This window comes from Amblyraja radiata, chromosome 15 (assembly GCF_010909765.2).
Source record: "Amblyraja radiata isolate CabotCenter1 chromosome 15, sAmbRad1.1.pri, whole genome shotgun sequence".
Taxonomy (NCBI): domain Eukaryota; kingdom Metazoa; phylum Chordata; class Chondrichthyes; order Rajiformes; family Rajidae; genus Amblyraja; species Amblyraja radiata.
In genome coordinates this window covers 31,039,745-31,063,817 of record NC_045970.1, presented here as the reverse complement: position 1 = coordinate 31,063,817, position 24,073 = coordinate 31,039,745, and the positions used below count along the sequence as shown (strand labels likewise).

General features: G+C 42.7%; 1 protein-coding gene across 2 annotated transcripts in view; it reads right to left on the bottom strand.

The window, feature by feature from the left end:
- LOC116981161 (sporulation-specific protein 15-like) overlaps positions 1-24,073 on the bottom strand; it is a 247,845-nt gene that overhangs the window by 182,102 nt on the left and 41,670 nt on the right. For both annotated transcript variants that reach the window (XM_033033964.1, XM_033033965.1), the window contains exons 6-7: positions 19,081-19,238; positions 11,569-11,666 (exon numbers count right to left, since the gene is read on the bottom strand). In XM_033033964.1, coding sequence (XP_032889855.1) covers positions 11,569-11,666; positions 19,081-19,238 — 256 coding nt within the window. The remainder of the gene's footprint in view (positions 1-11,568; positions 11,667-19,080; positions 19,239-24,073) is intronic.

Genomic DNA, 24,073 nt, shown 5'->3' with positions numbered 1-24,073 from the left:
TGAGCTGCCAGCCCACCAGGCCTGAGTGACTGAGATGCCAGCCCACCAGGTCTGAGTGACTGAGCTGCCAGCCCACCAGGCCTGAGTGACTGAGCTGCCAGCCCACCAGGCCTGAGTGACTGAGCTGCCAGCCCACCAAGCATGAGTGACTTAGCTGCCAGCCCACCAGGCCTGAGTGACTGAGCTGCCAGCCGAACAGGTCTGAGTGTCTGAGCTGCCAGCCCAATAATCTATTTGATCCACAATGCCCATACTAGCCCTCTGGAGACCAGTCCCTTCAGCCCACAATACCCATACTAGCGCTCCAGAAAGCCATTGGAATTGGTGGAGAGGTGAAATATAGTGTTGGGGGACCAGCCCTCCCGTGTGAACATGGGACCCAACGTGTGTGTGTGTGTGTGTGTGTGTGTGTGTGTGTGTGTGTGTGTGTGTGTGTGTGTGTGTGTGTGTGTGTGTGTGTGTGTGTGTGTGTGTGTGTGTGTGTGTGTGTGTGTGTGTGTGTGTGTGTGTCTGTGTTTTTCTACCTTTGTCAAAACGCTACGCGATAGCGCTTACATTTTTACATATTCTGGTATATTTTTCCCCGCCACACAGTAATCAGGTTCACTTAAGATTTCATCCTATATTTCACATTATTGACGATTCAAGTTTTTGAAAAATAGCAAAAAACGGTTCTCACACACAGCCTTTTTCCAGTACTTTCCAATGATGATGTCACAATGCCACACAGTGCACCAATCACAATGGGCTCTCAAGCTGCCGAGTGCCACAATTACATCACAATCGGACGTTGCCAACAGTAACTGCAGTTTCTCGCAGACAGCATTTTTTCCAGGAGCTTCCATTGATGAGAATCACAATGGGCTCTCAAGCTGCCGAGTGCCACACCCCCTGCCCCCGCCACCCCCCCCCCCCGGATTATTTACACCCCCTGCCCCCTCCCCCCCCCCCTGGTTATTCACACCCCTGTCCCCTACCCCCCATGGGTTATTCACACCCCCCGCCCCCTCCCCTCCCGGGTTATTCACACACCCCACACACTTCCCCCCGGTTATTCATGATTAAAGTAAAAAAAAACACCTTTTAAAACACCAGCTTCCAGTGATGTCACAATGCCCCCCTTTCCCCCCGTGAAACAAAATATTCCACCAGCTTCCAGTGACGTCGGGGGGGGGGGGGGGGGGGGGGCCTCATTTCAAAAACTGCTCCATCGTTGGGGGAGCAGACCCTGCACTTGGTCTAGCACTTAATAAAATTTGACACATCATTGTAGTTAGATTGTAATTATATGTTTTCATAACTAAATCTTATTTAGTCCTTCTGTATGTATTGATTTGTCAGATGAAACTAGGTTTAAATATTTCTGAAAATTGTAAATAATAAAGCATAAATGAAACAAATTCCATTGAAATTGCTTAGTCGCGGCATTCTACCTGTATTTAAAATTCTTTGCCAGGGAAGCTTGTATTTCAGGACTGTTTTATTGGCTTTTGTGTCATTCACCAGTGAACGATTGTTTGGGTATGGAGAATAGGCGTAGAGGAGAAGAGGCTTTGGTGAGGGCATGAATATTACTTGACAGGTGTAGGTCAATTATGCAATGACGATATTAACACCAGAACGTTATCAGTGGCTGAGATTGTAATTTCGTCAACATTACCCTTTACTCCATATTCTCTCGATGATATCTTGGCTGAGACGTTCAAATTCATTCATATGGTTTAAGATTATTTTAATACAATTAGATTTTGCCATCATGCCAATCTGTAAATTATTTATCAAGATTAGCCAGCATTATGTAATATTCCCATTTTTAAACAATGGCTAAACAACTCAACTAGAACTAATGGAAATGACGTAAAATATTTGTTTCACTTGCTTTTTCACTCTTGTTTGTTTAAAAGGATATGCTGATCTTTCCTTGGTGTCTCCAAACTACATGGTATCTCAGCACTTCAATCTTGATCTTATGAGAGTTTGACATTTTCAGATTTTGACTGTGAGAGTTTGACATTTGAGAATCATAGGCATAAACATGGGCAAACTCTCTAGTTATCAAATAAAAGACACCAAATCAATTAATTTAACATTATTTTACCATAATGGTGCAAAAAGACAAACAGGAATTTAAATCCAGTATGCTGCTTCGTTAATTTTAAATTGCTTCCACCTCGTCTGCTTCACATTTCTTGCCTCCTCTATCCTTATCTTTATCTCACACTTTCTCTCTTTTCATCTCTGGCCTTTGTTCAACCATTTTCCAATCAAACCCCTTCCCCTTCACCTGTCACTATGTCTCATCCCCAACGGTACCATATTTCCCCTTCCACCCTCCACTACAATGTCTGAAGAAGGGTCCCAATCCGAGGTGTTGTCTGTCCATATTTCCCAGAGATGCTGCCTGACCCGTTGAGTTACTCCAGTGCTTTCTATGCTTTTTGTAATGCCACATCTGCTGTTCCTTGTGTTTGCTAATTCAGAATACTAGATTAACACTGCATTTTCACCTAGTTCTGTTGCCATTCCTGATAGTTCCAAAATCTGAGCATTTGTCAAAATATACGAAAACTTAATCCATCAGAATAAGTTAAACAAAAAAAGGATTTAAAATATTTTCTGGTTAAAAAGATGAATTGTAAAGGTTCTATTTTCATTATTAACTTTGAGGATAGATGATTGTATTGGTCAATTGCTTGGCTTCCTCCATGTTGTGTTGTTCTTCAATTTCCAAGACCCCAAATAATTCTTGTCTTGATTAACTGGGAGAGTCTACCTCACTAACCTGAATATGGTGAATTCAGGTATCCAGTCCTGCTTGTTAAGTTTAATAAAGGCAGGGGAGTGCTGGATTTCCTGCCAACATAGAAACATAGAAATCATAGGAAAATAGAAAAAATAGGTGCGGGAGTAGGCCATTCGGCCCTTCGAGCCAAATTCTGTTTAAACATTGTCAGCCTCTGCTAGGACGAGCCAAGTTAACTCCTCCATCCATCAATAGGTTAATAAGCTATAGTTAATAATCATGGAGTAGACCTGCTCAACTCACTCATCCTTGGCAGCCTTGTCAATCATTACCTAGTGGTGCATGTTGCAGCCACAACAAGTTGACAAATGGTGAGCAAGTTGGCCTCACGTGGACCTAACCGACCATCTTAGACCATCTCGCATGGTAGGCTATGAATAAAAAAAGGGCATGGGTTTAAGGTGAGAGGAAGGAATTTTAGACAATAGACAGTAGGTGCAGGAGTAGGCCATTCAGCCCTTCCAGCCTGAACTGCCGTTTTAAAGAGGATTTGAGAGGAAGGTTTTTTTCAAGCAAATGTGGTTGTTATCGGAACTTGATGCCAGAAGAGATGGTGAAATCACATACAATCACAACATTTAAAAGACATTTAAACAGGCACTTCACTGGACAGGTCATAGAAGAATACGGACCAAATACTGTCCAATGAGATTAGTGCAGATGGCCTAAAAGGTTGGCATGGACATGGTAGGGTGATGAGTACCTTTCTGTGCTGTACAACTCTATCTGTTGTTAGGAGACTGAGTAATATGAAAAGATTGAAATCTGTATTGTCATTTCTCAAATGATGCAATTTAAACATAAATCTTTTCAAGTATATATGATAGGAAATATTTTGAACAAAAAAGTAATGGAAGGGCATTCTAGTAGACTGAACCAATGTGAGATGTACAGTATGCCCTTCCTCACATGTATTTAACATAATTTCGTAACATGTTCTTCTGCACCTGGCTGAGCCTCAATAGTGAATGTTGGGACTGCTTACACTCCACTTCAGCTTAAACTAGAGAACTCCAACAATTAGTTTGACCAACACTTTCTACATGTAAACACAATGTAGAACCAGGTTTGGTTGCAAAGTAATCCAAACTCCAGATTCTCCTGCCTATTTGAATGAAATAGGTTATAAAATGGGGGTCTGCTCATTGGATTATACTGGGAAATCTAAACAGTGAAGACTTCAAAACAAACCATGCATTTGCAAAGTAATTAAAAAGAAATAACTGAAATATCACATAAGTATTCAGACACTTCACTCAGTACTTTGTTGAGGCACCTTTGGCAGCGATTACAGCCTCAAGTCTTCTTGGGTATGACACTACAAGCTTGTCACACCTGTATTTGGGTAATTTCTCCCATTCTTCTCTGCAGATCCTCTCAAGCTCTGTCAGGTTGGATGGGGAGCGTCAATGCACAGCTATTTTCAGGTCCCTCCATAGATATTCGATCGGGTTCAAGTCTGGGTTCTGGCTGGGCCACTCAAGAACATTCACAGACTTGGCATCTCAAGGATAATCAATGGAAACAGGATGCACCAAAGCTCAATTTTGAGTGTCATAGCAAAGGGTCTGAATTCTTATGTAAATGTGATATTTCAGTTTAAATTTTAGTTTGTCTTAACAGTATGTTTGGAGGGTTGTTTAGTTTTTCTATGTGGGGGAGGGGGGTAGGGTAAGGGGGAAACCGTTTCCCAGTCATTTCCTGGCGAGAATGCGACTATTCTTCGAGTCGCGTCCTCGTCCCCCTCCCCGCGGCCTACCTACTGGATTGGCGCGGCCTTTCCTGCCAGGGACCGGACCAGAGCTTCAGCAGCGGTGGCGCAGCGCTGGATTTACCGCAGAGCGGGGTGATACCTACCTGGATCGCCGTTTGAAGCTCCGGAGTGTTGGGCCTGCAGCATCAACATTGCGGAACTGTGGTTCGTAGAGCTCCCAGCGCGGGCGGCGCTGACTTCAACATCGCGGAGTTCTGGGATCCCTTTGCCGAGGGCCGCCAGCGTGAATCTCCTCCCAGCGGCCTGTGGACTTCGGGAGCCGCGAACTCCGGTAGGAAATGGCCGATTCGGAGGTGCAAGCCGCTGTGGTTGTCCTCCTGTTCCGACGTCGGAGTTCCATCATCCCGGCAAGCGGGCCTGAGCAGTGGGCCGCCCGAAGCGGCGACTGCGGAGGGCTCGGGAGGCCCCGACCACGGGTGAACATCATGAACATCAGAGGAAGAGGACTGACTTTGGTGCCTTCCCTCACAGTGGGAAACTTTGTTTCTGCTGTGTGGGGATGTTTTATGTTGGAGTCTATCGTGTGTTGTGTTCTTTTTTTATTTGTATGGCTGTATGGTGAGCACACATTTCACTGTACCAACTGGTACATGTGACAAATAAATGTATCTTGTATCTTGTATTCTATTGTGGAAGCTTCAGTGTAGTCGGTACAAGAAAATTATATACAACTAGGCTAAGTGCAGACCTCTATGAAGGACAGCTAATTTGCTATCAGAAATAATCTGTTATATTTTCAATTGAACACAGAAAGTGAAACAATAATTTAGTTCTTATTCCAAATTAAAACATAAACTGGTATCCAGACTCATGGGGAAAGAGTACAACAAGTATTTGAACAAACCTTGCTTTCAAAACTTCAAGGTATGATAGACAGCTTGCAGCTTTAACAAAAGCCACAATACTCTCTTCACCTCCCCCCCCCCCCCCCCCCCACCACCCTCCCCGTCCCTGTCCCCGTCCACCACTGTCTACTTTCAGCCTGAAGAAGGGTTCTGACCCAAAACATCACCCATGCTTTTCTCCAGAAATGCTGCCTGATTCACTAAGCTACTCCAGCACTTTGTGTCTATATTTAAACTAAGTCCTTTCATCATATGTGACAAAAATAGGGCATCCTTTTGTAGTCATCATGGAAATAAAGACATTTGTCTCCAATTTTATGTTACTGGTGCACTGTGTTGCCATCCAGGAACATGGGTTTAGCGACCATAATGATAAGAATGTCATTTTGCACATTTTCTAGTATAGAATGCTGGTAGCAAGTAGCATGAAGTGAAACTTATTTCTCCAGTGTTAAAGAAAGAACTGCAGATGTTGGAAAAATCTCCAGTGTTAATATCAGATCAGATCCAAAAAGAATGATCAAGGCTTTATTTATCAAGCCTTCAAAAGGTGTGCTTAATGGTGAGCGTTTGCTTGTCAATTTGCAAACAAAAGCCCTCAGTGAAACAAACAATTTACTTTCAATTTATCACAGATCTCCAACAAATGCATCCTATCCTGCGCCCCAAGCTCTCTGAAACTTCAAACTTATTTCCTCACTTTCCCAGTCTGATGAAGAGTCTTTATCCTGAATAGTTAATCATGGCTCAGTTTCACAAATGCCATGTCAGAGTCACGGAGTCATATACTGTGGAAGGAGGCCCTTTGGCCCAACTTGCCCGCACCATCTACACTAGTTTCACCTGTCTGCATTTGGCCCATATCCTTCTAAACCTATTCTATGCATGTACCTGTCCAAATGTTTTTTTAAATATTGTTTTTTTTTAATGTTTATTTTATTAGAAGCAATTGTACAAAAATAAAGCAATCGGCATGACAATTATACAATTTTCATACAGCTTCATTTTTAACATTTTATAAATTGATACATAAATCGAGAAGAATAAATTGATACAAAGAGTAAAGAGTAAAAAGGAAAGAATGAAGAAAAAGAAGAAAGATACAAAAAAGAGAAAAAAAAAGGAGATATGTCCCACTATCCTCCTCCCCCCCCGCATTCTTTAAATGCTTGAGTATAAAGGGCTCATAAGCCTGGGGAAATTGAATCATTGAATTTTTTAATAAAAATCATTACTAAACCCGTCCGGATCTGGCGTTTTCCACTTTTCAGTGATTTAATAGTCTCTACAATGTCTTTTGTTGTTATCTCAGCACCTAATTCATCCCATTCCTCCTCATTAAGGGATGGGAGGTTGCAATTCTCAAGAAAGCTTTTCATCTTTGCAGGGTCGGCTGTTGTTTTCGATGAGTATAGTGTTTGATAAAATTTTAAGAATCTTGCATTAATATCTTTAGGCAGTGTAAGCAACTCTCCTTTTTCTGATCGAATTTTTTGAATAGTGTGATCCTTCTCTGATTTACGGAGTTGACGTGCCAGAAGTTTGTGTGGTTTGTCACCAAATTCAAAATTTGTTTGCTTAGTATATTGAAATAATGGACAATGGTCTGAAATTATATTATTGTGATATTTAGGGTTAAAGGTGAAAGGGATAATTTTGCATCAAGCAGGAAATAATCAATTTGTGTATACGTTTTGTGAACAGCTGAATAAAAAGAGTATTCTCTTCCGGATGGGTTGGCAATCCTCCATACGTCGGTTATGTTTGTACGTATATTTAAAAATTCACTCGATTTTGATTTTGGAATACTTTTCCTTTGACATGAAGATTTATCAAAGTATTGATCTAGTACACAATTTAGGTCTCCTCCAATTATCAGATTCTGCTGGCAGGAGTCTGAGATTATATTAAATATTTTATTGAAGAATTGTGGATTATCGAAATTAGGAGCGTAAATATTCACCATAGTCAGTGGAGTTGAGTGTAGTTCTCCGGATATTATAATGTACCTGCCTTCCTTATCGGCTATAGTGGATTTGTGTTTGAATGGTATGCCTTTGTGAATTAGAATTGCTGTTCCTCTTGCTTTGGAAGAAAAAGTAGAATCATATAATTGACCAATCCAGCTACCCTTCAGCCTGTTGTGAACTCCATTTTTGAGATGCATCTCCTGTAGAAATATTATATCAGTATTAATATATTTTAAATGGGCTAGTACTTTGCCCCTTTTTAATTGGCTCGTTAACGCCAGTAACGTTCCAACTACAAAATGTAATTCCTCCAATTTTCCTAGCAACATCGTCTTGCATTTTAAAACTTACATGGTTTCCTTTGATTCAAATGGTTCAACATATTATTTGAAATAATTCCTTTAATTGCTAGGTGGGTGAGCCCTGTCCCATTATTCCCTATCCCCAGAGATATCTCCCAAAAAAATGTGCATTAATAAAAATAGTTAAGATATTTAATAAAAAAGGTAGAATGTGAAAAAGAAAAATAACGGAAGTTGCAGCATATAGAAATGCTGCTGGTGAATGCCACCCAACGGTGGTTTGGTTAGTGATAACTTCCGTAGATAATATTAAGTAGCCCCGCTCCTTAAGGAGTTAATAAAAACTAAACCGAACAGACCCCAAAAAACACATAGTACATAAATACGTCAGGGAATCAGCATTCCCAAGAGGTTAAGTATCTTACTGTGCTCTAATTAATTAGTTGAATATTGAATAATTAGACTAATATACAGCACTTATTACATAACTTTCTATTAGTACTGTTTTGACATATTAACCGACTCAAAGTCAGTGAACCTATGGCAACATTGATTACAAATGTCATTTCACACAGACAAATCTCTCTCTCTCTCCCTCACTCTTTCCCTCCCTCTCCCTCTCACAACCTTTCCAAAACTTTCCAACTCAATCTCTAAACTTTCCAAGACTTTCCAAAACTTACTTAACACTTCCTGACACTTTCCCAACCAGTCTCCCACAATCGTTCTCTCTCTCTCCCTCTCTCTGCCCCTCTCCCTTTTCCCCATCCCTTCCTCTCTCCCTCTTCCCTTCCTTCTCTCGCAAATCTTTCCACAACTTCCTCTAACTTACTCTCACTTACATTACCTCTCTCTACCTCTCCCTCCCACCCTTTCCCTCCCTCTCCTTCTCTCTCTCTGCTTCTCTACCCCTACCCCTCCCCCTCTCTACCCCTCTCTCCCTCTCTCTCTGTCACTCAATCTCTCTAGTTCTCTGTTTGATATATTAACCGACTCTGGGTCAGTAGATTTATAACAACATATTAATTATAACCACAGGATAAATGAGTACAATATAAATGAATTATAAACACAGTGTAAACTCAGTATAAACACGGTATAACCCTCTTGATTGGCATCACGACGTAAACTCAGTAACACAGTTACTTATCCTTGACGGAACCCGCTTTATCTTGGGCAAACTTGAATGCTTTATCCGGATCAGTGAAAAAGTATTCAGTCGCATTATATGTAACACAGTTTGGCTGGATAAAGTAGGCCGAATATGAGGTCTGGTATGTCCCTCAAAATAGCTCTTGACTTGGTGAAGAGTGCTCTTTTCTTAACGACTTCGGCAGAAAATTCTCTGAAGATTCGTATGTTTTCCCCTTCAAAAGTTAGGTTTCTGTTGTTGGCGACTTTCTTCATAATGTCTTCTAAAACGTAGCAATGATGTACCTTCAGAATCAACTGCCTTGGTGGAGCTGTGTTGCCTGGCCGGGCTCTCAGAGCTCTGTGAGCCCGGTCCAGTTTAGGTTTTTCATCCAACTTAAGTATATCTTGCAGTAATTGGGCCAAAAAATCTTGAAGATTTTTACCGTGTTCTTTTCCTTCTTTCACTCCAACAATCCTTAGATTCTGGCGTTTAGAACGCCCTTCTAAATCAAGACATTTTTCAGTCACTTTGGCAAGTGGCCCAGAAATACGCTCCAGCTCAGCCATCAGCTTGTGTGTTGTCTTGGAATTTACAGCGGTAGCAGATTCTAATTCCCAAATAGCCTCGCTTTGTTTTTTTGAAGAAGCAAGAATAGGCTCAAACTTTACGGCTGATATCGGTTTCCAGCCCGTGGATTTCCCCCTTCAAGGAGGAATTCATCTCCTCTATACGGGCATCCATTTTATCAATCTTGCCACAGATTTCTGCCTTCCCAGCTGAAATTTCCTTCTTCACAGCCACAAGTTGCTCACCCAGTAGTGATTTGATGTCTCCACCAGAGGTTGTCTTGCTGCTTTCTCTCTGGGGTGCTCCATACTCGAAGTCGACGCTTCTTTGGGGCCTTCCACGCCTTCTGCTAGCCGTTTCCTCCGTGGTACTCTAGGCAGTGGTCTAGGATAGCGTCATTTTAAATACCGGAGTCGCTTTCTGCTGACGTCACTTACGCGGCAATAAACGTCTGCCGGTAAGTGTTTTTAATTCTGTCCGGTTTAGATTTCGGCGATTTTTTTCAGTGTTTAGCGCACGTCCTGAGCCGCCATAGCGCCACCGGAAGTCCTTTTAAATATTGTGATAGTACCTACCCCAATTACCTCCTCTGGTAGCTCGTTCCATATACCCAACCCCTTTTGTGAAAAAAAGATGCCCCTCAGCTTCCTATTAAATCTTTCTCCCCTCACCTTAAACCTATACTCTCTGGTTCTTGAATCCCCTACTGTGGATAAAAGGCTGTGCATTTACCCTATCTAGTGATGAAAGAATGGGTTGACTGGGATTGTATTCACTGGAATTTAGAAGGATGAGAGGGAATTCTTATAGAAACATATAAAATTCTTAAAGGATTGAGGAGGCTAGATGCAGGAAAAAATTTCCCGATGTTGGGGCAGTCCAGAACCAGGATTCACAGTTTAAGAATAAGGGGTAGGCCATTTAGGACTGAGATGAGGAAAAACGTTTTCACCCAGAGAGTTGTGAATCTGTGGAATTCTCTGTTAGATTTCTGTTAGATTCTCTGTTAGAGAGAGTTAGATTTAGCTCTTAGGGCTAAAGGAATCAAGAGATATGGGGAAAAAGCAGGAACGGGGTACTGATTGTAGACAATCAGCCATGATCACATTGAATGGCGGTGCTGGCTCAAAAAACCGAATGGCCTACTCCTGCACCTATTTTTCTATGTCTCTATTCCTCTCATGATTTTGTACACTTAATCCGCCAGAAGGAATAAAGTCCTAGCCTGGTAGCTCAGGCCCTCAACTCCTGGTAACATCCTTGTAAAACTTCTCTGCACCCTATCCAGCTTAACAACATCTTTCCTATTGCAAGGTGACCAAAACTGAACACAATGCTGCAAATGTGGCCTCACCTATGTGAACCTAATTTCCAAACATTTTGTAATTTTCAGGAAGTGAACACCAAATGGCTACTTTGTCCATGTGCATCCATACAAATGAGTAGAATGGAAATGTTTTTCTTATCAGTTTTGACTGTGCTTCAATATATTTCAGAGCAAAGAGATAGCATGGTAACCTACTGTGCCAAGCACATCTAAAGAAAAACAGCGCATTCACTGAGACAATGCTCCTTATGAACACTTGCATACACATTCATCTCCAGTTGATAGCACTAAACATGTTATGAAATTGTATCACAGAGGTGCAGTCTCTCTCAAATTCAAGACATTTTAGTCAAAGGAATGAATTTTTAAGATAAAGAACAATGCGCTAACATGACCACACATTGCACTTTGGGTTAACCGCCAGAGATTAATTCCTGGGCAGTTTACTCTGACGCAAATGGGACACTTAGAATTTATATTGCTTATGAACTGGTGTTAGAGATCATCGCCAAGGCTATTTTGTCTTCCAACATATGGGATAGATTGCACATTCAAAGAACTGCTATCAGACATCTTTATAAATCTTGTTGATAAATGTTCATTGCAATGCAGTAATGCTTTCACACTAATGAGATACAGAGATGCATTACAGATTGTGTTGTTACTAGAATAGGATAATATACAGTATCAATCATGTGGCATTCTTCAAAATTAATTATTCATTTTTCGAAAACATTTTGATGTTCACCAATTATTTCTTCAACAGCTTAAATGTACCCTAAACCATAAACCGTTACCGGAAAATAAAAGATTAATTTTTAAATGTCGCTATATTAATTACTCACTTTGCTTGCTGCTCTAGCTGCTTTTTGGTTCTCAGGAGTTTTTGTTAAAATTGTCGACAATGGGCTCTTTCTCTTCATTTCCATAGGGTACTGAAAACCTTTGTAAAACAAACAAGGTTATGAATGGTCACACCCTGAAATATTAACCTATTTTTCATTTTCAGATTGTGTTCAATGTACTGTGACATTTCCAACATTCCTACATTTATAGGTTTGAGTCAATTCTACTGTCAAGCGCAACAATGAGCATGAAGCATTGTAGTATTTTGTTTTGTTTTGATATAGGAAACAAACAAAAAAAAAGTTATCACTGGTATGTAGCACAAAAGCGCGGTGCAGCAGTGAACCAATAACCAGATGCTAACTCACGAGTCTTTGTACTCAGCAGCTGCTGAAACTCCGTTTAGTTTAGTTTAAAGATACAGCATGGAAAGAGGACTTCGGCCCACCGCGACTACACTGACCATCGATCAGCTGTTCACACCACTTCTACGTTATCCCCCTTTTGCATCCACTCCCGACACACAGAGGGAAATCTATAGCGGCCAGGTTACCTACAAACCCGCACATCTTTGGTATGTGGGAGGAAACCGGAGTACCCGAAAGAAATTCACGCGGCCACAGGGAGAACGTGCAAACACCACAGTACCCGAAAACGGGATTGAATCCGGGTGTCTGGTACTGTGAGGCAGCAGCTCTACTGGCTGCACCGCTTTGTTGAGCCCTAGGTTATATCTTGTCTGATTCCATGTGTTGCCCTTTCCTCAGTATTGCACCTTGTGCTCACTCCTGCAACTCAAATCAACCCTCTCAGTTAATATATATGAGGTTGTGTTTTCTCCTGTACCTGTATGTGCCATAAAGTTCTACAAGATGATCAGGGCCGGATTTAGATGAAGAGAGGCCCTAGGCTATTCCACTTGTGAGGCCCCTCCCAATCCCCCACCCCCACGACGAGAGGAAGATGGAAGAGTCCACCAGGTTGACACAGATGTGCAGCCAAGTGTGGCCAATGAGATAAGAGCTGGAAAGCTGAGCTTTTTTTATTTATTGCCAGTGCTAGTGTCAGGTTATCGGCTTAAAACACAATTATTCTGAAATGAAGGGCAAGGAAAATTACTGAAGTGTTGTTTAGAGCAGTGATTCCCAACCTGGGGCCATGGTAAATTTCAGGGGGGGGCCACAGAAAAATTTGGGGATTTAGGGGGCCACAGAAAAATTTGGGGATTTAGGGGGCCACAGGTTCAATGAAGGGGGCCATTTTTTTCCGTTAATAAAGTCGGGGGGGGGGGGGGCCACAGAAAAATTAAAGAGCCTAAGGGGGCCATGAACTAAAAAAGGTTGGGAACCACTGGTTTAGAGACTATAGTGCATTGTGATAGCATATGTAAGAAAAGCCTATGACAGTGTCAAAAATATTATACACCAGGCCCGTACGAAGCTTTTCAAAAAGGGGGGTGGCGTGGCAGGATTACAAAAAATTTATGTGAAATAAGTGCACTCAGCGCAGCATATCACAAGCGCTAAGCTGAAAGACCCTGTACCCGACTCCCCAGCATCTACTCCACCACCTACCAAGGCCCCTCCTTTCAACATCTCCACTGACCTCCTTACCCCTCCTCCACACTGCTTCCTCTCCCAGTTTGACCTGGTCACCCCTATTGAAATCTCCAAACTCATCAGCTCTTCCAAACCCACTACCTGCTCCCTCGACCCTCTCCCCACTCCCCTGTTGAAGTCCTACCTCCCCGTTCTCTGCCCCTACCTCACTAATCTCTTCAACTCCTCATTGTCCCAAGGAATTGTCCCCTCCGCTTTCAAAACTGCTGCCGTTACACCAATCTTAAAGAAACCTGGTCTTGATCCCTCCTCTCTCATTAACTACCGCCCAATCTCAAACCTCCCCTTTCTTTCAAAAACCCTGGAGCGTATCGTTGCGTCGCAACTTCATTCCCACCTCCTTGCGTATAACCTACTTGAACCCCTCCAATCTGGCTTTCGCCCCCTCCATAGCACAGAAACTGCTCTCCTCAAAGTCCTCAACGACCTCCTCACCTCTGCTGACACAGGTTCCCTCAACAACCTCATCCTCCTCGACATGAGCGCAGCCTTCGATACAGTGAACCAAAACATCCTGCTCACCAGACTCAAAGACATCGGCATTGAAGGCTCTGCACACAGCTGGCTCCGTTCCTACCTTTCCAACAGATCCCACTTCATCTCTCTCCACAACCACACCTCTGCTACAGCCGCAGTCACTCAAGGCGTTCCCCAAGGCTCCGTACTCGGCCCCCTCCTCTTCATCATCTACATCCTCCCCCTTGGTCAGATACTCCGCCACTTCAATCTGGACTTCCACTGTTACGCTGATGACACCCAGATTTACCTTGGCACCAAATCCCCCCACAACCCCCCCCTCTCCCATATCAACTCCTGTTTGTCAGCTATAAAAACCTGGATGCAACATAATTTCCTCAAACTCAACAGCGATAAGACAGAATTCCTCCTCATAGGCTCCAAAGCCACACTCAGCAAAATCAATAACCCCACTCTCACCATCGACGGCACCACTGTCTCCCCATCTCCCCAGGCCCGCAACCTTGGCGTGATCTTTGATTCCACCCTCTCCCTTGAGCCTCACATCCGCCATGTCATTAAAACCTCCTTCTTTCATCTCCGCAACATCGCCAAACTCAGACCCTCTCTCACACCGCCTGCTGCTGAAAGACTCATCCATGCCTTCATCTCCTCCCGACTGGACTATTGCAACTCACTTCTCCTTGGCATCAGCTCCACCTACATCAACCGACTCCAACTGGTCCAGAACGCAGCCGCCCGACTCATCACCCACACCAAATCCTGGCATCACATCACTCCAGTCCTCAAAAAACTTCACTGGCTTCCCATCTCCCACCGGATCACCTACAAAATCCTGGTCCTCACCTACAAAGCCCTCCACCATCTGGCCCCCCCATATCTCACTGACCTCCTCTCCCCCTACCAACCCTCACGGTCCCTCAGATCCACATCAGCCGGTCTCCTCTCCATCCACAAGTCCAACCTCCGCAGTTTTGGGGACAGAGCCTTCTCCAGGGCAGCTCCCAGGCTCTGGAACTCCCTCCCCCAACTGATCCGCAATTCTGTGTCCCTCACCATCTTCCAGTCCCGCCTCAAGACCCATCTCTTCACCTTTGCCTATCCTTAGCCCCACGTCCCCGTCCCTTTTCATCTGTGCATTAATTGCCTCATACTGTGTTTTGTATTGAATTCTGTCTTTACTTTGTGTACTAGTCATGTCTCTACTATTTATTTCATTCCCCTTACATGTTTTTCCTCTACATGCTCAATTTTTGTAAGGTGTCCTTGAGACTCTTGAAAGGCGCCCATAAATAAAATTTATTATCATTATTATTAAAGACCCTTGCGGCCGCGGTCCAGGGCCCGCTTAAGGACCCTGGAAGCTCTGGGGTTTTAGATGCTCTCTGGTGTATTCTGAGCCTTATTTTGGAGCATTTTTGCACCAAATTTATGACCAATATTTCAGAAATAATTTTGGTTGAGTCAAGAGTAATGAGTGGTTGGAATGGGATGATTGAGATCATTGTCGTATACATTTTTTTAAATCAAGAATTGAAGCTGTCCTTGTTTGAATAATCAAGTTGTACTGTAAAATGTTATGTAAAATGTTATAAAGGAGCATGCAAACACAAATAAAATTCTGCAACTTGCAGTAAATAAAACCTTTTTTTAGAAAATGTTTGTGTGTTGATTTGATTGCCTGTTACTGTTCGAATGTGTTAGTGTGTGCACCTTAAAAATATGATGCAAAATGAAAGTTGCAAACTATGGAATTCATATTTTTCAGTATTGTTATCAAGGAAAAGAAAGCAGTTCCAATTGTTTGATATTATTCATATGAAGGAGAAAATATAATTGCTCTAAAACCTACATTAATTTTGCAATCTCACTAAAGATAAGCCCCCTTTCTCTCTCCCCCCTCCTCCTTCCCCTCCCTCTCCCTCCACCTCTCTCCCTCCCCATCTCTCTCTCTCTCTCCCCCTCTTCCCCTCTCTCTCTCCCCCTCCCCCCTCTCTCTCTCCCCCTCCCCCCTCTCTCTCTCCTCCTCCCCTCCCTCTCTTCCCCCTCTGCTCAACCCCCCCTTTCCTCCTCTCACATCCCCCCCTTTCCCCCTCTCACATCCCCCCCTCTCTCTCCCAGCCTCCCCCTCTCTCTCCCTCCCACGCAGCGAGGCTCCGACTCTGCACCACAGACACCACAGCCCCCCCCCCCCCCCCCCCCCCGGGCCGGAGAAACGGGCACTCCCACAACACAATATTCCACTACTTACCTGGAGTAGACACGAGGCATTGAGGTGATTGTGTGCAGTGCAAATGGAGATCTGAACCCGGCCGGGCCCACTGCGCATGCGCGGAGAGACAGCGTCATTTTGCGTTGCTACTGTGTCACCGGCTTCCCCCAACTGCGCAGGCGCGGATGGTCACAATTTATTTCCCCAAAACCTCCAGCGGCCAGAACCAGAATTTCGGGTAATTTCCGTCAAAGTGGAGAAACGCTGATTGCGCTCCAATTTTTTTTTCTCTGGATTTTTTTTACTCTGGGAAAAAAACACCTTGGCCGGAGGCCCCCTCGATTTTGTGGCCCTAGGCTTCAACCTATGAGGTCTGTAGGTAAATCCGGCCCTGCCGAGGCCCCCCTAGATCTTGAGGCACTAGGCTTAAGCTTGTGAAGTTTATACGTAAATCCGGCCCTGAAGATGATCAGTTAAGGCAATCTTCTTGCAGCATTTAATGTCCTACCACCTCCTATGCTTCATGTTACCATGCATACTTCTACTCTTGTATGAAGAAAGGAGAAAGAACCTGCATAAAATAGTACTTTCAACTCTTTTTTGAATGCTAGTTATATTCCACTCAGGGAAGTACCTTTGAAATGCAGTCAGTAGTTTTATACAGGAAAAGCAGCCCATTGATGCACAATAATGAGCAATGTAATGATAACCTAATAATAGAGTCTGAATGTGATAATACTTGAAAACATGCACTGTGATCATGATGAATGCTTAATACTTGCCAATTTTGCTAAGCCGAAAGCATATAACCATTTATGCTTTCATTTCATTACATTTGTTTTAATGTTCAGAGTACACAAGGTGCTATATATTTATTTATATGCCTATCTATAGGCTCCAATATCATGAATGGCATTATCGATCAAGGACAGCTGGTGCTGATTGACTCTATACCTTTAGTTTTTGGAGCGGACTTTTCATTGCCTTCAACCATTAATGGAAATCCCTCCTTATGTTTGAGACGATTGATGCAAGCCATGACAGAGCATAAAGCACAAGCAGCCAAACCAATCCAAACAAAACTCCTGATCTTCCAACAGCACACTTTGGTCTCCCACCTTCATATCCAACCCCTCCATCACCAATAATACTCCCAATGCATGCTACCTTCCTACACAATGCCCAATAAACTTTGTGCTGTATGCTCTGTCATGGCTTACTCCAACCCTCTCAAACCTATTCAACGATTTCTATAAATGGTTGAAGGCAATGAAAGCTCCCCTCTATTCCTTATCAAAATGTTGTCATTCAAACTAATTAATAAAATGGAAGCTAGACCTTTACCTGCCTGGATACCTGCAGCACAACCACCTGAACTGTGATGTGGTTTGAGCCCTAAGATCCAATTTTCTCTGAGCTTCCCATATGGCTAAACCTTTAGCATAAAACAGAAAGTCACCCAATTGTGAGCACCAGTCCTTCCACAGAATATATTTTTGATCCCATTTTACCATTCAGAGTGATATTTGCATTTCACTCATAAAAACTTACTTTGTATCAATGCAGCATTTTCTGAGTATTCTTTTAAAATTTGAGACATACTTAAACACAACAGTGAAAAGGAGTGGGGAAATTAACAGTGAGTTAGAAATCCTTGGTAGCCTTTCCTTCAATTTAATTTTTTTGCTTGGTTATGTTCTGACATTATGCTGTGTTTACTAAAGGGCCTGTCCCACTGTACGAGGTCATTCAGGAGCTCTCCCGAGTTAAAAAAAAAATCAAACTCGTGGTAAGCACGTAGAATGTACGTAGCGGGTACGTTGGAGCTCAGGACATCTCTTAGCGGCTCGTAACGCTAACGGCAGGTACTCAGGAAATGCGGTAAGCTCGTGAAGACTCGTGAAGATTTTTCAACATGTTGAAAAATGTCCACAAGAGACCCGAGTACCTACGAGCGGCTGTTACCATAATTCTCCGAGTTCGAATCAGGGGAAACTCGGAAGAACTCTTGAATTAGCTCGTACAGTGGGACAGCCCCTTAAGTCTTTAAATTCATTTGGTCCAACAAGTATTTAACATTACATTGCCTTTATCAGTGTCATATCACCCCAGTAGATCCCACCCCTATTAAAAATGTAAAAATGCAATGTTTTATTGCAAAGGTTGCTAACATGTGCAGGACCACCTCAGTCAAATGCTCCCATTCCACAACTGGATCAACATTTATATCCTTTCGGTTGCTCATCAATTGCTTTAGAAATGCTAAAGAATTTAAGACACAGATAGGTATATGGATAGGACAGGTTTGGAGGGATATGGACCAAGCGCAGGCAAGTGGGACTAGTGTAGCTGGGACATTCTGAAGAAGGGTCTCGACCCAAAACGTCACCCATTCCTTCTCTCCAGAGATGCTGCCTGACCTGCTGAGTTACTCCAGCATTTTGTGTGTAGCTGGGACATTGTTGGCCGGTGTGGGCAAGTTGGGCTGAAGGGCCTGTTTCCACAATGTATCACTCTATGACTATGACTAATCATTACAGCATTTTTTTCTAACATTAACTTTTCTCTGTATTTCCATTAAAAATATGTATTTGTTGGAAATGTTATGGGATGTTATGCTTATTAAAATCGCCTGAAATTTTAAAATCTTATAACATTTTAAATATCAGAGGGTGCTAAAGATAGAGAGCACAAATTATATAAATGTTCAAACAGGAAAGTCATTTTGAAGTAACATTATTGAATGCATGTTACTGAGACCTTCGGGGCTTTAAGTGCTTTGACTTTTGATTTCAGTTCCAAAACATTGGTGTGATCCTGAAAGCTTCAGCAAATTAAATAAATTATTTACATTTTTCCAACAAACTAATCATTTTGTGAAAGTTAAATATAACTGATATTTTCAGTCACACTTTGGAGTGTCTGAATGTTTCAGATCTGCCATAGTTTATGTCAAAAAACCTGTTCAGAAAATGTTGCCTGAAGCCAGATCAAAGGTGAACACCTGGAAGCCAGCAAAGCTAACACAGCAAAAAAAGTAATCCGACCCTCCACCCTGGCCATAGATTTCATCATTTTATATCAATCATTCCATTTAAGTTTTATTTATTGCCTCAAATTTCTCGTCCATTATAAAAGGGAGATTAAGAATTTCCCTTTCATAAAAGAAAATGGTGTTGCAATATAGAGGATGCAGGTTTTACCCTCTTGAAGCTCTTCATAAATCTTCTTATACTGGCTGAGTGTGGCCACTTGTTCTCTTGCATCCTGCAGCTTTGTCTTTAGGTCTGTGATGTTCACCTCACAGGATCTGGCTTGCTTTGCAGCCTCCTCCTTTAGGTTATGATATTTGTGAAGAAGCCTGGTAAATATTAGAAAACGAATGGACAATTAACCAGAAAATCACGCATCTCATTTATTTTACTATATGTTTTGCATCATGTACATGTCTATAATCTCCAATGTTCATTGTGACTCGATGAAATGTCATGGTTTTCAAAGAATGCTGATTGTGGAGAAAGGTGTGTGTTGTAAACATATTCCTGAAAGCACCAGTACTGGGATCAAATTATGTTCACCAAATTTCAATTTATTTAATTATTCCTTATTGTTCTACTCAGTCTTGCATTTGTTAACTTCTGTTATGTCCTTCTGTGGCAAATCTATCATTGGCTCTTTCACATTTGCTTATCTTGTTTACTGCTTCTGGTTTCTCCTTCAATAATACCACCTTTCCCACTACGTCTAAAATTAAAATCTGAGCTAACATCAAAATGAATGTCGGACATGCTGACAAATTGTAGCATTTCCATGTTTAACTTTCAGGATTTCTTGACATAGTCGACTCAAAATTTGGTGCTCTTGCATGGATTACAAACTTGCAGGCTGCAATTTATTAGCAATTTCCCCATAATGCCCGTTTCTGGAACCCTTGTGGAGTTCAGCAGCAGAAACAGAACTTGTTACAATTCCCCAGCACCTGCCAAATCTGCTTAGATCCTGGGTTAAACCTATCAGAGGCATAGTGAGTCAATTCATCTCAAGGAACAGCAAAAAATACAAGGGACAAGTATAAGTACATTCACATTTTTTTTTTAATGTTTTCAAGTTATTTAATTTACTTTTTTAACTTTAAAAGTTCATTGTTCACTTAATTTCAAATAGTATTTGAATGTTTTTGAAAATCAAAAACATTCCCCATTTGGCAAGTTTGAAAGTCAGTTTAGCCAGCTGTCGTTATTCCAATAGACAATGGACAATAGACAATAGACAATAGGTGCAGCAGTAGGCCATTTGGCCCTTCGAGCCAGCACCGCCATTCAATGTGATCATGGCTGATCATCCCCAATCAGTACCCCGTTCCTGCCTTCTCCCCATATCCCCTGACTCTGCTATTTTTAAGAGCCCCATCTAGCTCTCTCTTGAAAGCATCCAGAGAACCTGCCTCCACCGCCCTCTGAGGCAGAGAATTCCACAGACTCACCACTCTCTGTGAGAAAAAGTGTTTCCTCGTCTCCGTTTTAAATGGCTTAATCCTTATTCTTAAACTGTAGCCCCTGGTTCTGGACTCCCCCAACATCAGGAACATGTTTTCTGCCTCTAGTGTGTCCAAGCCCTTAACAATCTTATATGTTTCAATGAGATCCGCTCTCATCCTTCTAAACTGCAGAGTGTACAAGCCCAGCTGTTCCATTCTCTCAGCATATGACAGTCCCGCCATCCCGGGAATTAACCTTGTAAACCTACGCTGCACTCCCTCAATAGCAAGAATGTCCTTCCTCAAATTAGGGGACCAAAACTGCACACAATACTCCAGGTGTGGTCTCACTAGGGCTCTGTACAACTGCAGAAGGACCTCTTTGCTCCTATATTCGATTCCTCTTGTTATAAAGGCCAACATACCATTCGCTTTATTCACTGCCTGCTGTACCTGCATGCTTACTTCCATAGACAGATGTACAAGGACCCCCAGATCCCGTTGTACTTCCCCTTTTCCCAACTTGACGCCATTTAGATAGTAATCTGCCTTCCTGTTTTTGCTACCAAAGTGGATAACCTCACATTTATCAGAATTAAACTTCATCTGCCATGCTTCTGCCCACTCCCCCAACCTGTCCAAGTCACCCTGCATTCTCATCGCATCCTCCTCACAGTTCACACTGCCTCCCAGCTTTGTGTCATCTGCAAATTTGCTAATGTTACTTTGAATCCCTTCATCAAAATCATTGATGCATATTGTAAATAGCTGCGGTCCCAGCACCGAGCCTTGCGGTACTCCACTAGTCACTGCCTGCCATTCTGAAAGTGACCCGTTAATCCCTACTCTTTGTTTCCTATCTGCCAACCACTTCTCTACCCATGTCAGCACTCTACCTCCAATACCATGTGCCCTAATTTTGCCCACTAATCTCCTATGTGCAAATTACATTTGCAATTGTTTCACGGGTGGCACGTGTCGTGAATCACCTCCCCTATCCATAGGCCCAGGTGATGGCATCACATGCACAACATTCTCCAGTCATACAGGTCCTCACCATTTAGTATCAGGATTACCAGCATGTTGCCAACATAATTTTGTGAATAGCAAGTCAGACTTATCACACAGAATAGTAACATTCACAGGAACCTTGTAACTGGCAGCAGGTTCTGGCCTATTGTAGTTACATCTATTGTGTGCCCTTAGTTTTGCATTAATATCTTCTTTACTGCTGACATATGCATCACATAACAGTGCATTTTTGTAGACAAAAATATACCAGGAGGTATCTATCATATCTATTGTGTGTGTGTCACATGTGTGTGTCACGTGTGTGTGTGTGTGTGTGTGTGTGTGTGTGTGTGTGTGTGTGTGTGTGTGTGTGTGTGTGTGTGTGTGTGTGCGTGCGTGTGTCATTTTGCATATGAAACGTATCTCCTCGAAAACCAGACGCCAAAACGGGAATGTTTTTACATATTTCAGTAGAGATTTTCCTCGTGAATTTAGAAATCAACTCCTCTGTACATTTGGTACATTATTTTCCTGACTTTTTTATTTAAATTGTTGACCAATCTGACCTTTTTTTAATCTGACCGCTGCCCAGCTGCTGATGTTACAATAACAGTGAAATTTGTACATCTTCTGGTAGAAAATTTCCTTATGATTTCAAAAATCCAATCCTCTATCAATTTGGTCAATTATTTCTCAGATATTTACTAAAATTTAAACCAAACTGACATTTAAAAAAAATATTAAGATTGCCCAGCTGCTGACCTCACAATGACTTTGCACCTGGCCCAACTGCCTCCTGGCCCCGCCCAACCCCCCCCCCCCCCCCCCACTGCTTCCTGCCCCCCCCCCCCACTGCTTCCTGCCCCCCCCCCCACCCCACCAGCCCGGTTGTTTATTATATTGTTTTTCATTGAATTGAATTGAATTATTTCTCACTTAAAATCACTAATTCTTAAAATTAACTTTTAATTTCCAAGACAGTTTAAAAAAAATAAATGTGCTGTCTTCATTGACAGCTTAGATTGGACCCGCTCTGTGTGTGTGTGTGTGTGGGGGGGGGGGGGGGGGGGGTGGGAGGGGGGAGTTAGTGTGTGTGCCCAGCTGCTGCCCTCACAATGCCTTTGCACCTGGCCCAACTGCCTCCTGGCCCCGCCCAACCCTGCCCTCCCACCTGCTTCCTGGCCCCGCCCACCCAGCCTGCCAGGTCATCTCTCTCTCTACCCCCCTCCCTCTCTACCCCCCTCCCTCTCTCTCTCCCTCCCTCTCTCTCTCCCCCATTCCTCTCCCCCACCCCCCCACCCCCCCTGCCCTCCCCCACCCTCCCTCTCTCCCCTCCACCCCTCCCCTACCCCCTTTTTTCCACCCCATCCCCTCCCCACCTTCCCCCCACCTCTCCCCCTTCCCTTCCCCCCGTCCTCCTTCCCTTCTTCCCCCTCTACCCCTTCCCTTCCCCCCCTCTACCCCCTCCCTCCCCCCTCACCCACCCCTCCCTCTCCTCCTCCCTTCCACCCCCCTCTCCCACTGTTTCTTGCCCCTCTTCTGCCCTTTCTCTCTGTCTCTCCCCATTCTCTCTCTACCCTCATTCTCTACCCCCCTCTCAAGACGTGCCAAGGGGGGTAGTCAGTGTGTGTGATGCCGCATGCCGCCCCTCCCCTCCAGGTAGTTAGCATATGTGCGGGGGGGTAGTCAGTGTGTGTGACGCCGCATGCCGCCCCCCAAGCCCCCCCCCCTCCCCACAATCACACGTTAGGGGAACAGACCCAACGGGTCTGCACTTGGTCTAGTATCAATTAAAAATTAAGCTATTAACAATTAAACTTTATCAACAATTATTTTACATCAATATACTCCCCGCTTCTGTTTTGAATTTGTGACCATTCAATTTCGAATTTAATAAATTAATAACCAAAAATATTAAAAATTCTAAAAAGTTGAAAATCTATTTTTCAACCTTTTAGAGGTACCCATATGGTGTTTTGATGCGTACCGTCACAAATAAAGCATCGATTATAAATATGTTTGTTTCAATTATTTGGTAAACTTTTAACCAAACATTTGGGTACAATCACTGGTTAGTTACTCGCTATTTTTTTCAGTAGCCTCAAAAATAATGTGCATACATAAAGAAAAACATAAATGGAAAAATGGTTTAATGAGTGATTGGTTATACATAATTTTTTTTTAAATTTGTGAATGATAATTTGCCCACTGAATCATTGATCAAAAGTCATACACCTGAATAAATTGATAAAACAGGTTTGGAGAGATATGGACCAAACGCAGGCAGGTGGGACTAGTGTAGCTGGGATAGGTTGGCCGGTGTGGGTAAGTTAGGCCGAAGGGCCTGTTTCCACACTGTACCACTCTATGACTCTATAAATAATACAAAAAGAAAAGATGCTATTGTCATTGTAATTTCATTTTTGTTTCAATCATCTTGCAAAAAGACTGCTAACTAACCAGCTAAACAAACATGGTAGCTGATCATAATTATTAAATATATATTTGGATTCTGAACATAAATTGTGGACTGCTGGTATAACAAGCATAAAATAATATCTTAGGTTTGTACATCTGGAAATGCCAAATTAACTAGCACATCTTTAATTAATGTTAAAATATTTTAATTGCACCACAGTTAATCAATCAGCATTGAATGATAATTAAAAGATGTTATCATATTTATTTCATAGTTTGCAAAGTCATTT